The 15885-nt window shown below is 36.2% G+C and overlaps 2 protein-coding genes across 2 annotated transcripts in view; one reads left to right on the top strand and one right to left on the bottom strand.

The window, feature by feature from the left end:
• TAR2 (tyramine receptor) overlaps window positions 1–15885 on the bottom strand; it is a 68539-nt gene that overhangs the window by 39685 nt on the left and 12969 nt on the right.
• LOC119630619 (uncharacterized) lies at window positions 3605–4132 on the top strand. The gene has a single exon (XM_038020543.1). It carries the CDS (start codon window positions 3605–3607, stop codon window positions 4130–4132), a length of 528 nt encoding a protein of 175 aa, XP_037876471.1.

The following is a 15885-nucleotide window of genomic DNA, read 5'->3' as shown; positions in this document are numbered from 1 at the left end:
TTGCGGTGAAGTCATACTCAATCTTTAATATTACGAGTATTTGTCTATAGTGCAGTCTTGGCGAAATCTGTAACAATAGAACCGTAATAATGTTGAAACTTATAATTTCGATTAATTATAGTCGAATTTCGACTACTGCGGGACCACTAGTCAAATTAAATTAACCATCAACGAATCAATATGTGTAAATCTGTGTGCGTTCGATTTCAGTCCTCACATTTTTAATGGCTATCAAAGAAAGAACATTTAACAATTTCCTTTATCCGGTTTCTGGATAGGATCCTCTTGTTTATATTACGATCCCATCCGTTAGCGGCAGATGTGACCTGTCCACTTCTTCAAAAGGCTTGAGCGTGATTGATCGTAACTAATTTCGGCTACACACCGACTTAGATATCAGCTCATAAACACGGAAATTCAAACATAAGGTTCATAAATAAATTATTTGTAAAAGGGGTATAACGTAAGCCAGATTTCAAGATAATACCTCTATTGAGCTTAAAACATGAAGTCGAAATCATAATTGAATGTTTATAATGGCTGCCCAATTTTTTACTGATCTTAAGACCTCTTGTGAGTCCGCACCGGTAGGTACCACCACCCTGCCTATTTCTGCCGTGAAGCAGAAATGCGTAATGGTGGGGCAGCCGTTGTAACTATACTGAGACCTTAGAACTTATATCTCAAGGCGAGTGGCGCATTTACGTTGTAGATGATTATGGGCTCCAGTAACCAGTTAACTCCAGGTAGGCTGCGAGCTCGTCCACAGATATAAGCATTAAAAAAAATACATTCACGGACCTACTCGATGGTGTAGTAGTAAGCGCTCCTGACTGTTGCGGTGAGGGTCGTGGGTTCTTTTCTCACTTCGGGCAAACATTCTTGTGATGAACATGTCTGGGTGTTCATTATTTGTACATGTCTATATCGCAGGTGGTACTTATAACGCAGGGGAATTCTAATTTCGATCCGGATGACCGTGCGTGATTTGGTATTTACTATCATTTATTTTTGAGAAGTTTAACGACACAGGGAAGATGTTCCACCGATCTTCCATATTTACTCGGTAGACCGACGGTCCGAATGTTGATGTATGGAACTTGTATAAATGCGAGCTTATCTTGAAAATGTCGTAAGCGAGATTCAGGCATCTGTCAGATATCTTGCGTTGTATGATGGCTACCCGCCACATATTCATCAAACTTGAACGGTTGACTATTCGGAGCATAAATAGGTAGAATGGTTTTACATACCAAAGTAGCTCATAGCAGTGCTCTGAGGAATTGTTCGAGATGATACCGGCATCTCGTTTTTACCATCGCACCGCCCGCCACCGGAGTAGAGTTCATCCATACTACCTGGAGCCACTGCGGTCATCCACAGTGCGTTTCCAGAGATCTTTTTTGCCACGTACCATCCGGCTATGGAATGAGATCCCCTCCACGGTGTTTCCCGAGCGCTATGACATGTCCTTCTTCAAACGAGGCTTGTGGAGAGTATTAAGCGGTAGGCAGCGGCTTGGCTCTGCCCCTGGCATTGCTGAAGTCCATGGGCGACGGTAACCACTCACCATCAGGTGGGCCGTATGCTCGTCTGCATACATGGGCAATAAAAAAAAAAAGTCCCAAAACCAGTAATTACGTAAACTTATTAAATTTTGCGGGCTCGTTTCTTTTTTAAGGTTTTTTATTATCATTTGATGAATCTTCTGTCACGTAAAGACAAAATCTTATGTGATATTAAAGGCTCTTATTACGCCTCTTCATACGTTTCTTTAATACGCTTCATCCATTAGACTCCTTCGGTGGGCGCACGAAAACACAATGGAATACTTTCTACGTACAATTTCAAAGTCCTTCAAAGCGTAAATACAGTAATCCCTTTTTCACTAAACTTTTTACTAATCCCTTCCGATTATTTCGCTCCCGTGATCATTGTTCGTTTTGAGACTGGCGTGCGTTTCCTGTGAGAACATGAGACAGTTTTACATTTAAAGTCAGACTGCGTGGGTAGACCTTTTGAAGGTTTCAACGAGCTTTCAATAAATATCGAAAGGTCCTTCGCAGTATTAATGAGAGAGGTCCGAAACGGTACGAACCTACTTCATTTTTCTTTCAAGAGATTCCTTTTAATGACATCCAAACATAAGATTTACTTCAAACTGATGTTGGAGTAGAATTAAAATTACTGCTACGGTTTAATTTCGCATTTTTGACGTGATAACGTCTTATAATTTTATGGAGCCGGCTGCACGCACGATAAAACATGATTCATGCGGCGTTACCTCGCTCTGAGGCGTTCCATTTAAGGCTTGAAGTGCAAGCGAGAGCGCGCAACGAGCGACAAAGATGCACAATCGGCCTCCGCGTTCGGCAGCGTTCGACATCTGTCTCTCTCCTACTTGAGTGAGCGATGCATCCGCATGAACAGCTGCTATACAATAATACATTTACATGTTTTCGTCAAGTATGAAGTTCAGTGAAAAGTGAATGTGGTGTCAATAGTTTATAGCAACAATAATTGCGATAATTGAAAAATGAAACCATTCCATCAGTCAGTATTTTCTTATGACGTTGTCACGTTCAACTATCGTCAGTAAACCGACTTTACAGAAAACTGCTTTTTTTTTTTAATTAATTTTTTGGTTTGTTTCGTCCTGCGTTATATCGAAAACTTCATTCGAAGACAATACGTGACGTCTTAATGGTATTTTATACGTTTGAAAAACAAAGGTTTAACAAAATTGAACTATTCACTCTCAATTCTTTATTTCGTATAGGAAAAAAGTAATGTTATTCTTTTAAAAATTACAATAGTATCATCACTATAATATGTTGCCAGTGAAAATTAGATAGGATGCAAATATTTGCCTTATTTGTTTTATTTTTGTATGTATAAAACGCAGTTCTAACTTTGACTTGCTTGCTTTTCAAATTCGTATCCTCGAACTAAAACCTAACTATTGATATTCAGAGTTCCATTTATTCTGAATTGTACAAAAACAATGAAAGTTTTGATGAAACTGTGATGTATTTAAATCAATACGTGAAGCAAAAATTTTGTAGACCTTTTTACAAAAATTGCGCGGACGGAGGAGTATGAAATTTCCTACAGTTATAGAGAATATAGAGAAGGAGTGCACAATGGTAATATTTTTATACAATTATGCATAAAAATATTATACATTAAATCAATAATAAAAAAACATTACACCCACTACCATGTCTTTGACACACACGAATATATTATTATACTCTTTTGTTTATTGTTTAAGTACTGTGGCCAAATTGAGAATAAATCAGTATTAATACTGTTTGTCTTTATAATTATTTGTGTATAGTGTCTTAACAACTTAATCTTTGACAATAGAACCATAATAATCTTAAAACTTATAATTTCAATTAACTGGAGTTGTTTATGGAAGGTTTTACAAGGACTTGGGTTACCAAATCATCTCATCGCCTTACTTCGCAACTTGTATGGCTCAAGTCAGGCAGTCGTAAGAGTCGATGGAACAACCTCGAAACCTTTTAAATTTCACGAAGGAGTACGCCAAGGTTTTTTTTTATCGCCCATTATTTTCAACGCCTATGGGGAGCACATAATGAGACGGACCTGCGAGAATTGGGAGGGTGGCATTACAGTTGGTGATGTGAAAATCACCAACATGCGATACGCCGATGACACTACTCTTCTTGCAGCGAATGAGTCGGAAATGGTTGCGCTTCTAGACAGAATGGAGCGGATAAGCAAGAAGATGGGACTTTCCATAAACAAGTCCAAAACCAAAGTCATGGTGGTGGATAGGTCTGGAAAATTGGAACCCACTAGCGCATTAGACCTAGAAATAGTGGACAATTTTAACTACCTCGGTTCCAACATCAGTAACAATGGTTCGTGTGAGAAGGAAGTGCGCCGGAGAATTGGTATGACTAAGAGTGCCATGACTCAGCTCGGAAAAATCTGGAGAGATCGCAGCATATCCGTAAAGACCAAAACCAAACTAGTACGGACTCTAGTCTTCTCGATTTTTTCGTATGGCGCTGAGACCTGGTCACTGAAATCTGCAGACCGCAGACGCATTGACGCCTTTGAGATGTGGTGTTGGAGAAAGATGCTGCGTATTCCGTAGACAACATTTTGGACCAACGTATCAATCTTGCAAGAACTCAAAATCTCCTCGCGGCTGTCATCCGAGTGTCTTCGCAGAGTCCTTGAATACTTTGGTCACATTGCACGGAAGGATGGTAGAAATCTCGAGAGGCTCATCGTGACTGGTAAGGTAGATGGGAAAAGACCTCGAGGGCGCAGCCCAATACGTTGGTTCGACCAGATCCGCACCGCTCTTGATTCCACGTTTCACAACGCCCTCCACACCGCCAGAAACAAGAATGGATGGAGAAAGATCGTGCGTGCGAAGGTGTTAAAAAAGGGTGGACACGACCCTCAGCAATGAGGAATACGACGCAAGGAGGAGGATTGTAAAACTGCTTTTTAAGCGACTTCAAAAAAAGAGGAGGTTCTCAATTCGACTGTATGTTTTTTTATGTTTGTTACCTCATAACTTTTGATTGGGTGAATCGATTTTGATGATTCTTTTTTATTAGAAGGTTGACACTTCCTGTGTGGTCCCATTTCAATTTAGTCCAGTTCTGATAATAGTATCCATGAGAAAACCATATAAGTCTTAAATTTTCATTAAGTACGTGCGCGACAAATAGATGAATAATTCAATATCTCAATATCACGCCTACCGATTTCGATGATTATTGTTTTTAGTGTACATATTAATTATATTAATTTGTATTGGAATATCTTTTTTTTTCTATTTGAAGCCGGTTTTTGTTAAAGCATGTCTATTTACAATTATACTCATATACACTATTATTTTATTTTAACCAATATTTATTTAACTCAAGTAAGTTTCAAGATCATAATTTCACAAATGTTTACTTAAAATTAAAAATCACTGATCCAGGATGCCTTTAAAGGCCAAAGTAAGGGCTGTGCCGCGATAAATAGGAAGAAACTAGAGGCCAATGAAAATTAACTTATAACACTAGTAGTTTTTTAAGTTTTCGCGACAAAAAAATTTGAAGCCTTAAATTCGTCATAACTTACCGAATGAATAAAAATCAAGTATTTTTGTCATCGTTAACAAGAATTGTCTACTACTGTCTAAGTATATATACTAATATTAAAAAGAGGAAAGATTTATTTGTTTGTTTGTATTGAATAGGCTCCGAAACTACTGAACCGATTTGAAAAATTCTTTCACTTTTTGGAAGCTACACTGTTTCCAAGTGACAAAGTGACATCTTTTTTGAAAAAAATTAGGGATCCTTACTAAAACATCAATAATGTAACCCAAGGTGTAAAAAAATTACGTAAAATGTTCTTTACATCGCGTGCGCTGCGAAAACTGTTGATGATAGAATAAAATAATGTACTACGACTTTGTAGAACACATTATTATTTACAAAAAGTGTCGCGACTACATATGTCTAACTACTATAGTTGTGCCGCAATAAGTGTTCCTTTATTTATAAAAATGAAACAACGTCAAATATCGTTGAAATTTTTGTTAAAGACCCGAGCGGAGCCGGAGCGTGCCGCTAGTTCTGTAATAAAGAAAAAACAGACAAGATTAGATAAATCTTCTTTTATCTGACTTTTCTGTTTCATTCGGAACCTAGAACTTTACTAAATAATTTCATTCTGTACAAGGTTGCGGCTATAAGACGGAGAATCTTACGTCTTTTTTTTATTGGATTAAATGGGTTTATTACTGATCTATATTATATTAAATGGATACCGGGGCTTATGGGTAAGTCAGATTGCATTAATGCGTAACGGTAGCTATGGGTTGGACGGTAGTACTGACTAGAATAGGCTTACAGAGTTAAAAACCCTTTACAGCTAAATTAATTATTTAATTTTTCGAACCTGAGTTATCGTTTTTTTTTACTGCTTAGATGTGTGGACGAGCTCACAGCCCACCTGGTGTTAAGTGGTTATTGGAGCCCATAGACATCTACAACGTAAATGCGCCACCTACCTTGAGATATAGGTTCTAAGATCTCAGTATAATTACAACGGCTGCCCCACCCTTCAAACCGAAACGCATTACTGCTTCACGGCAGAAATAGGCAGGGCGGTGGTACCTACCCGTGCGGACTCACAAGAGGTCCTACCACCAGTTTAATGACAGGAAGATTTTCTCGATTTTTTTATTTTTTTTTATTTATTTATTTAAGGTCGCTTTTTAACAGCAATGGTCATTAACGACCACTATAAGCTTATAGTTAAATTAATCTATGGTAATCTATAATTTTCAGGAATTTTAAAGTACATTTTACATTATTATTTAAACAGTCAAACAAACACATAGGCAAGGCAGAAGTATGTCTTTCTGCATTAAACATTGGGCACTCAGTTAGTAAATGCTTAATAGATATATTGCTATCACATCGACTACATTTCTTTATTTCTTCTTTTGTAATAAGATGGATGTGAGTAATGTTATAGTGACCTATTCTTAATCTATTTAAAACTACTTGATCTTTTCTATTATTAATCTGAAAATTCCTTTTTTCAAAAACGGATTTTCTTATATCATATAAAGCACTTTTATTATCTTTTACCCAATAGCTATTCCAGAGTGTTTTAATCTTCCATTTAATATGTTTTTTAAGATCCTGTATTAGAAGTAAGGTAATTACATTGGGCTAACTTTGTGGCTCTCTTAGCTTCTGTGTCAGCTCTTTCATTTCCAGATATGCCTTGGTGACTAGGAATCCAGATTAGCTTTATTAAATAATTGTTATCTATAAGCCCGGTTAGAATTTCCTTGATCAGAATAATAAGGGGGTTTTTGTTGTGATTATTTGAAAGGGCCATGAGGGTAGACATTGAATCAGTGAAAACTATATATTTTTTGTGATTTGTGTTTGTCTTAATAATGTTTAAGCATTCTAGTATAGCAACTGCTTCGCATGTCAATATAGAGGTATAGTCTTGGAGTCTATTCTTGCAACTATAATTTTCAGATACAATAGCGCAACCAGATCTACCTTCACAGACTGAGCCGTCCGTGTAGTACATCTTGAAGTCTAAGTGATTATTTTTAATTTCGTAGAAAAGATCTTTGTAGATATAATCTGATGTGGTGTCTCGGGGATTATTTTGAGCTATTTCCATATTTATTGTGAAATTTGATTGGTGCCACGGAGGATAGTAGTGGTGTTTACGTGGAAATACTGGGGGAAAATCTAAATTTATTTCTGCGAGGTATTTTTTAATTCTTAACCTCAAAGGAGATGAAAGGGTTGGTTGTAACCTAAATTCTATATCCGATGGTACAGGGTCCTTTAGTATAAATGAGTCTTTGTTGTTTGTTATATGGTTAGTAGCATATGACAGGCATAACTCTTTTCTCCTAAAAGCTAGTGGCATTTCCTCTGCTTCAACTAGAATGCTATTTATTGGGCTTGTTCTGAAGGCTCCTAGACTTAATCTTAAACTAGTGTTGTGTATACTTTCTAGGATTTTTAAAATATTGGAAGATGCAGAGTCATAAATAATAGAGCCATAGTCAATTTTTTGTCTTATCAATGCTTTGTATGTATTCTTAATGCATGTGCTATCTGAGCCCCAACTACTTCCTGATAGAATTTTGATGACGTTGAGTCTATTATAACAATCTGATTTTAGTTTTTTTTATGTGGTCGACCCAGTTCAGTTTTTGATCAAAGATTAAACCTAATATTTTTAGATGACGGACCTCTTTAATTTGTTTATTATTAATTGTTAAGCTTACTGTTTCTTTCTTTTTCCTTTTTGCTAAAACGATAAACTCAGTTTTCGTATCTGAAAATTTAAATCCAGTATGTCGACACCATTCACTTAGTTTATCTAAAGTATTTTGCAATAGTGTTTGCGTTGGTTTAATGCTGTTCCCACTGCATACAAGGGTTAAGTCATCCGCAAATAAACATCCCTTCACTGGTCTTTCTATAACCTCTGTTACGCTATTAATTGAAACAAAAAAAAGTATTACGCTCACCACAGATCCCTGCGGTAGACCGTTCTCGGTATTGATAGGATCTGAAACGATGCCATCTACCTTAACCCTAATCCTCCTGTTTTCCAAAAAATTTCTAACGAAGGCTAGGGTGTTACCTTTAATACTCATCTGTTCCAGGAGTAACAAGACTTTGTGTTTCCACACCATTTCATAAGCCTTTTCCAAATCCAGGGAAACCGCCACAACCTTATTTTTAATTGCAAAGGATGTTAATATTTCGTTTTCCAAATACGCAAGATGATCTAATGTTGACTTATATTGTCTAAAACCAAATTGAACTGCTGATATTAGTTGATTCTGTTCTAAATACCATCTCAATCTATTACTTACGATTTTTTCGAGTAATTTACACAAATTGCAAGTGAGCGATATAGGTCTGTAACTGGAAGTTAAGGTTGGTAATTTCCCCGGTTTCGGAATCGGTATAACAATGGCTTCTCGCCACTTATCAGGAAAGACTTGATTGAGCCAAATGAAGTTGTAAATGTCAAGGAGTCGTTCTAGAGCCACGAGTGGAAGGTTTTTGATTAAGGTGTTAGATATGTTGTCTGGTCCAGGGCTAGAGTGTTTTAATTGGTGTAAATAGAAATACAGTTCATGAATTGTAATATTTTGATTGATAGAGTTACTATTATCCAAAAAATCGAATACATTATTATTCTCTTCTATTTGGTTTTTAAAAGATAGAAATTCTTGGCTGTAATTATTAGAGCTAGAGTTTGCAGCAAAAGCAGACGCTAATAATTCCGAGTTATTTTTTGGATCACCACTTAACTGTCTATCATTGTTTTTTAAGACTATTGTTTGTTTTTTGCTTTTTTGTCCATTAATAGCGTTTATTTTTTGCCATACAATCCCTGGCGGAGTGTAACTATTAATGGAAGTGATAAAACTTTCCCAACTTTTCTTTCTGCTTTCTTTAAATATTCTTCTAGCATTGAATCTCTTGGCTCTTTTTCTTTTGTAATCTATCTTAAGTGAATCTTGAAGATTTTGGAGATCGTCCAAACGATTTGGACTTTTTTGGTAATATTCGGCTTTTCTTTTTTCTTTTTTATAAAGTCTATATGCTCTTTTAGATTCTTTAAGTGATTTATCACACTCGTCGTTCCACCATGGCACTTGTTTCTTTTTAATTTTCCCTGTTGTTTTAGGTATATGTTTTTCCGCTGAACCGAGAAGTATTTGATTAAATTCATCAACTAAGTCATTAATTCTGGTCAAAGATTCGGGTGTAACTTTACTTAGTTGGTTAATTTTAATTTCTATATCAGAACGAAAGTTAGGCCAGTCTGCCATCTGATATTTGAAGTGTTGCGGGGCGTTTTCGTTAGCGGGGCTTAAATCTATCTTTAATGTAATTATAATAGGGTAGTGATCACTGTCGTATAGATCGTCTAATGCATACCAGTCAAAGTAAGTTGATATACTTCGTGAAGCAAAGGCTAAATCGATACTGCTGGTGTGACCATTGCTATTATTAAAGTGTGTGGGCTGATTAGTATTAAGGAGAATCATATTTTCGTCTACATCTAACCAGCCAGATATAATTTTACCCCTCAGATCACAGTGATCTGAACCCCAATAAAAATGGTGGCTATTAAAGTCACCCAATAATACAAAAGGTGTTGGAAGCTGATTTTTTAGATTATTCAGGTCATTTTCACTTAAGGGGCAGCTATTGGGCAAATAGATGTTACATATTGTAATAGCCAAAGGATATTCTATTCTTATTGCTATCACTTCTAGTGGGCTGATAATATCGACCTCTTTGGGCAGTGTGTGTGATTTTACATAAGTAGCTACTCCACCACTAGCTATACTGCTATTTGATCGATTTTTGAAAAAATGAATATAATTCTTCAACTTAGCACAGTAGTTATTTTTTAAATTAGTTTCTTGGATACAAATACAAAGAGGGTCAATATCATTTAATATACGTTGTATATTCTCTAATCGTCTATGAAAACCGTTAACATTCCACTGTAAAATTTTCATTATGTCAAATAACTAAATCACTTACCTTATTTTTAAGAAAATTGTAATAAAAGAGACTATGGCTTGTTACTGGTTTCTAACAGTTTGATAAGTTCTAGTTTCTTAACTAATCTTGTACATCTATTTTTGAGGTTCCTATTTAAATTCATTTTAGTGCGGAGAAATGTGCACATATCAATTAGATCCGGGATATCATCCGTATATTTGATAAGTTCTTGAAGATTTTGTTTGCTAGGGGAATTATCTAGAAAACTAATAAACTGGTCTAAGGTGAGTGGAAAGTGAGGTTGTATTTCTGACTGATCCAACTCTGTTTTAATATCCTTCCAAACTTGTTCTTCAGTTCTGTCATCGAGAGTTTTCTTCTTCTTCTTGAGTGACTTAGGGGTCTTCTTTAGTTCTTCGTCCAGAGACCAATTACTGTCGGTTTCATCCGTGTAATCACTGACTATAATATTACTGTCATCTAAAGTAGGTTCAGCTTGATTTATTTCCGGTTGTGATGGTTCTGAAGAGGTAGATGGATGAATCCGCTTAACACCTTTGTATATGTCAAATTTATTGTGTGGTAGTAAGTTTGTTGGTACTTGCGGTTTGGAAATTTCGGTAGGGGGGTAGATTTGGTTTATTTCAGATTCAAGATTAATTGTAGAATTGAGAGACTGTGACGGTAGGTTGTTGGTTTCGACTGTAGTGTCATTGGAAGTAGTTGATTTTTCTTGCGTGAGGTTGTTAGGGCCTTTGGTACCAAGAACCTGTTGACTGCTTTGCGGACAGTATTTTGCCAAGTGTCCCATTCCATTACATACAAAGCATTTCATTGTTTCGTTTGTAATATAAATCCAATAATTGGTTTCATCATAGTTAATTTGCATCGATTCTGGTAATCTTTTTTCATCCTCAGGGGAAACGTATACTTGTCTCCTAAAGCTCATAATGTGTGAAAAACCAGGGTCCGGGATGCCCACTTTCATGAATGTTATGGGAGACAATACTTTAATACCCATTTCATTAAATTTTTCTTCTAAGATATCGTGCGGAATTATGGGGCAAACGTTGGATAAAACGATACGTTTGTTTCTTGTTATCAGCGGCCGAATCTCCAATACCTGGTCTTTCACTTTAACGTTTTTAATGACGTCAACCAATTCGTCAGCTGTTTGTTTTGAGTCCAAGTACACGCAGATTCTCGAGTTGGAAATGCGAGAAATGAAGCGGATTGACGTTGATTTGGTCACTGCGGAAAGGGCTAACAAGTAGTCTCGAATCATGATTCCGTCGATTGAGTTTATAATAATAGCTTGATCTTTCTTCGGGTAGCTGGTTTTAGATGTGACATTGGCATAACTTACGGTGGGGGTAGGTTTATCCATAGTGTCAGAAGGGGCTCCCGTTGCCAGGAGTACCCCTAACTTGACAAACGGTGTTAAAACAGAACACTCGGTAGTGATATTATATTCGTAATTACTCGTTAACCGCGCCGCGTCGACCGATACGTGTGAACCGTACGGGGACCGCAAGGCAACTCCTTTCTCGATTTTATAAACAAGTGTTACACATTGTTTATTGCTTAAATGGCTGAACGAGATCATGATCCGCCTAGTATGCTTAATGGAGCTCATAGACATTAGCAACGTAAATAGAGTTACCTACTTTGAGACCAGTTCCAAGTCTTAGTCTCTATAGTATAGGTTGTCCTTTCAAGCCGAAACGCCTTGTTGCTTCGCGACAAAAATAGTCGGAGTATTGATACCTACCCGTGTGGGCTACATAAACCAAAAGAATTCAGCCATAGAATTCGAACCATGACAATATGAGCTACTGAAGCTACTTGACATTTCTACAGACGGACAGATTATTAATTATTTGGTATTGTAAATAGTCTGTCCGGTTATGAGCTAGTAAGTAAATAAGGATATGAATCTGGTCGCTTCTACTCGAAATATTACCTAACTAGCGCCCGCTCCGGCTCCGCTTAACAAAAATTTCAACGATATTTTACGTTGTTTCATTGTTCAAAATAGCGACACTTTTTGTAAATAATAATGTGTTCTACAAAGTCGTAGTACATTATTTTATTCTGTCATCAGTAGTTTTCGCAGGACACGCGACTTAAAGAATATTTAAGGTAATTTTTTTACACCTTGGGTTATATTATTGGAGTTTTAGTAAGGATCCCTAATTTTTTTCAAAAAATATTATAGATAGCCTATGCCACTCGGGAATAGTGTAGCTTCCAAACAGTGAAATAATTTTTCTAATCGGTTCAGTAGTCTCGGAGCCTATTCAATACATACAAACAAACAAATCTTTCCTCTTTATAATATTAGTATAGATACACTCTATGGGTCTCTGATGGGGTTTTGCTCATTCGTGAGACTTATTATTTTTTAACTTATCTATCGTCCACACGTGCTTAATTAATGGTTGTGCATCTAATAGTTAACCTGTAGAAATATTTTGAAGTTGGGACATCTATATATATAAAAATGAATTGCTGTTCGTTAGTCTCCCTAAAACTCGAGAATGGCTGGACCGATTTGGCTAATTTTGGTGTTGAATTATTTGTGGAAGTCCAGAGAAGGTTTAAAAGGTAGATAAATATGAAAATGCTCTGAATTAAATAAAAATAACAATTTTGTTTTTCCTTTGATGTGTATCCCGTCGGATGGATTCCTTTTGTTTGTTTTAAGTTTATTTTATACAAAAGTTTAGGTCTTTTATATATCGATTGAGGCACTACGAAGTCTGCCGGGTCAGCTAGTCTGTAATAATTGTGAAAATTTTAAAAAATATACGAAACGAATTTGTTTTGCTCTCACAGCCCTATTAAAAAGCTGTAGAAAAACTGTACAATGGACTGAACTGGATTACTTGTTCCAAATTTATATCTGGAAATATCCATAAATTATCCTGACTAATAGCCTAATGGAAATAGCTCTCTGTCTTGAGTGGATAATTACAGTTGTGAAGTTATTTTTCATTCAAAGCAACGTAGTTTTTGACAGTACCGTTTTTAGGGCATGTTATACAAAAATATTTTTAGAAGTGCGAATTATTTTAGCGTGTTTATACATATATGTATAATCAAAACATATTTTACGGAAATTTTATAATGAGAGTATAAAACGCGAAATTAAATCTTAAAAGTAGTTTGGATAATCTCTACGAGTAACGAAAACTGAAGAAAATACTATGCGTATGTAGACGTGCTTATCTTGTTACGAAACTATGCAATAGGGCTCTCAATAAAAAACCATAGGATTCTCAATAAAAAAATAGATAAGTTATTTCTTCAAAGTCAAACTTAGAATATGTTTTAGCATACTCAGGTAGAAGAAATTAGTCTCTTTTAGTTGGATCAAAATCAGAACGTTTTGTTCAAGCCGCTTTCAAACGAATATAATATAAATTACAATCGATTCACAATACAGTTTGACCGTTGTGAAAAATCGGCCATTTTGAAATTCCCATCTCTAAGTACTATGTTCTCTATTACAAATTGCTATTTCTTTCTGAACAACTGATTTCTTAACTGAGTCCTCTGATCAGAAACGAGACTGCGAATTAAGTAAAAGTCAAACTTAATGAAAGTTGAAGGGACTTTTTATACAAAAAAAAAAACATTTTGTAACTTAATTGAATAGTGTAATTTTTTTGTAATTAATTAAGATTAAAAGCTTGGATAGAGAGTTGTTTTTTCTTGAGGTCACTTGATTCATCAGTATTTTTATGAATAGCATGATGAAAATGTATTCAATACGTGTTTTTTTATTTTATTTTTGACGTGACAACGTCTTATAATTCGATGGGGCCGGCTGCACGCACGAAAAAACATGACTCATGCGGCGTTACCTCGCTCTCAGGCGTTCCATTTAAGGCTTGAAGGCGAGAGCGCGCAACGAGCGACAAAGAGGCACAATCGGCCTCCGCGTTCGGCAGCGTTCGACATCTGTCTCTCTCTTACTTGAGTGCGCGATGCATCCGCGTGGACAGCTGCTATACAAAAAAAACTATGTACATAGTAAAAAAAAATTGACGTAATTGTATTTATGCGTACAAATAAATGTAACTTGATCAATGCAATAGTGATTTCCATTTACCTCCTTCTCTATATCCATACAAAATATATATCAAACAAATAAAATTAAAATTTTCTTTTGAAAAATGAAACCATTCCATCAGTATTTTCTTATGACGTTGTCACGTTTAACTATCGTCGGTAAACCGACTTTACAGATAACCGATTTTTTTGTGTATATTGCTCACATCGCACATAGAAATCACATCGGGAACACCACCACCGACCTTTGGATATCAGGTCGAAATCTTAGTCTATATATACACATACGAGAGTATTTAAAAAAGATAATGTATGTGTTTACCGTTAGCTGGATTAATATGAAATGTTACAACATATAAAGGGAAACATGACCACTTTGAGGGACATAGCTACTTTAGCCGGTAGATGGCGCTGGTGGGTGCAATTTTTTTTTTTAACCTTTGCTCGAATCGATATTAAGTCTATAAATATATAAAAGATAATGTATGTGTGTTTTTACCTAAAATAATCTTACATAGTTTTCCGAATCGTCTTATGGTATTAAATTTGTTACGGGCGAACACTTGGGCACAAGTAGTTGTATTATATGACAACTCACCCCTCCACTCGGAAAGCATAGCTGATTCACTCTAGGAATGGTCAGTATGATAGTATGACGCATACAATGAAAGCCATGACCGGTAAAAACCATTTAAGGTCAGTAAGCTCGTCTGCATATTACAACCAAACAATAACTTCTTAATTAATCTAATTATTCAAGCTTTCATGCATAGCATGGAAAGAAACAATGTGAAAGATTAAAAAAAAAACTTAAGCCACGAACGAAGTATCAGCTTTCTTAATTAAGCTGACGTGGCTGTTAGGAAAATTATTCCCCAGCCAACGTTATGAACACTGGCAGATTAAGACACGGCATGTTGTTTTCGTTAATCTCTAAATTGTGGTAGATATTCTTTTGAGTATTATATAATAATAGCCGTATTCGCCCGCTTCGCTGGGCATTTAATATTAACATTATTATTTATTGTCATTATTATTAGGGAGTCCAACACTCGTATAAATATTAGCCTATCCATTAAGTACATGTATTTTCTACATGGATACCAAGTTTCAAGTCAATCGGATGCACGGTTCAGTAGTTATAACGGAACATCCGTAAAAACCACTGTAGATTTATATATTATTATAGATTAGGCGCTGTTGTTGTTTTTGCTGTTATGTCTCTTTTTTTTTCCTACCTATACGATAGCCTTAAGAGGTTATTTCAGCTTTACCCTAGCGTGTAGGTGAGCTCTCGGGACTCAAACCCGAAGTGTTCCTACCACTGGCCCTATCAAGAGCAGTGTTTCGCAGAATTCACCACCGGACGGAAACGCGACCCACTGAGAAGATCTGGCGAGAAACTCAGTGGGCCGTGTCTATGGGTGTGACTTCTCAGCTAGACAACAGAGATATAGTATTCATAAAAAAAAAGTGTTCTGCAGTGCCATTGACCTCAAGATTGACCTGACGACGGAAATCTATTTGATTCTGATATTTAAGCACAGTTTTTTTTGTTCTACTTAGTTAATCAAAGAGTAAGAGTCGGTGCCACCACCCTGCCCATTCTTGCCGCGAAGCAGTTATTCGTTCCGGTTTTAAGGAAGGGATAGCCGTTATTCAGTTAAAACTACCCTCAACTTAGTGTTTTGAGGCGGCTGTCGGCATTTACATTGCGTTTTGATTAGCTCCTATAATT

Source organism: Bombyx mori, chromosome 26 (assembly GCF_030269925.1).
Source record: "Bombyx mori chromosome 26, ASM3026992v2".
In the NCBI taxonomy this organism is placed as follows: Eukaryota; Metazoa; Arthropoda; class Insecta; order Lepidoptera; family Bombycidae; genus Bombyx; species Bombyx mori.
The sequence above is the reverse complement of the archived record's forward strand: the minus strand, read 5'-3'. Positions and strand labels throughout refer to the sequence as shown.

Coding starts and splice junctions, on each gene's coding strand:
- LOC119630619 (XM_038020543.1), top strand. CDS start 3,605: ATGAGACGGACCTGCGAGAATTGGGAGGGTGGCATTACAGTTGGTGAT.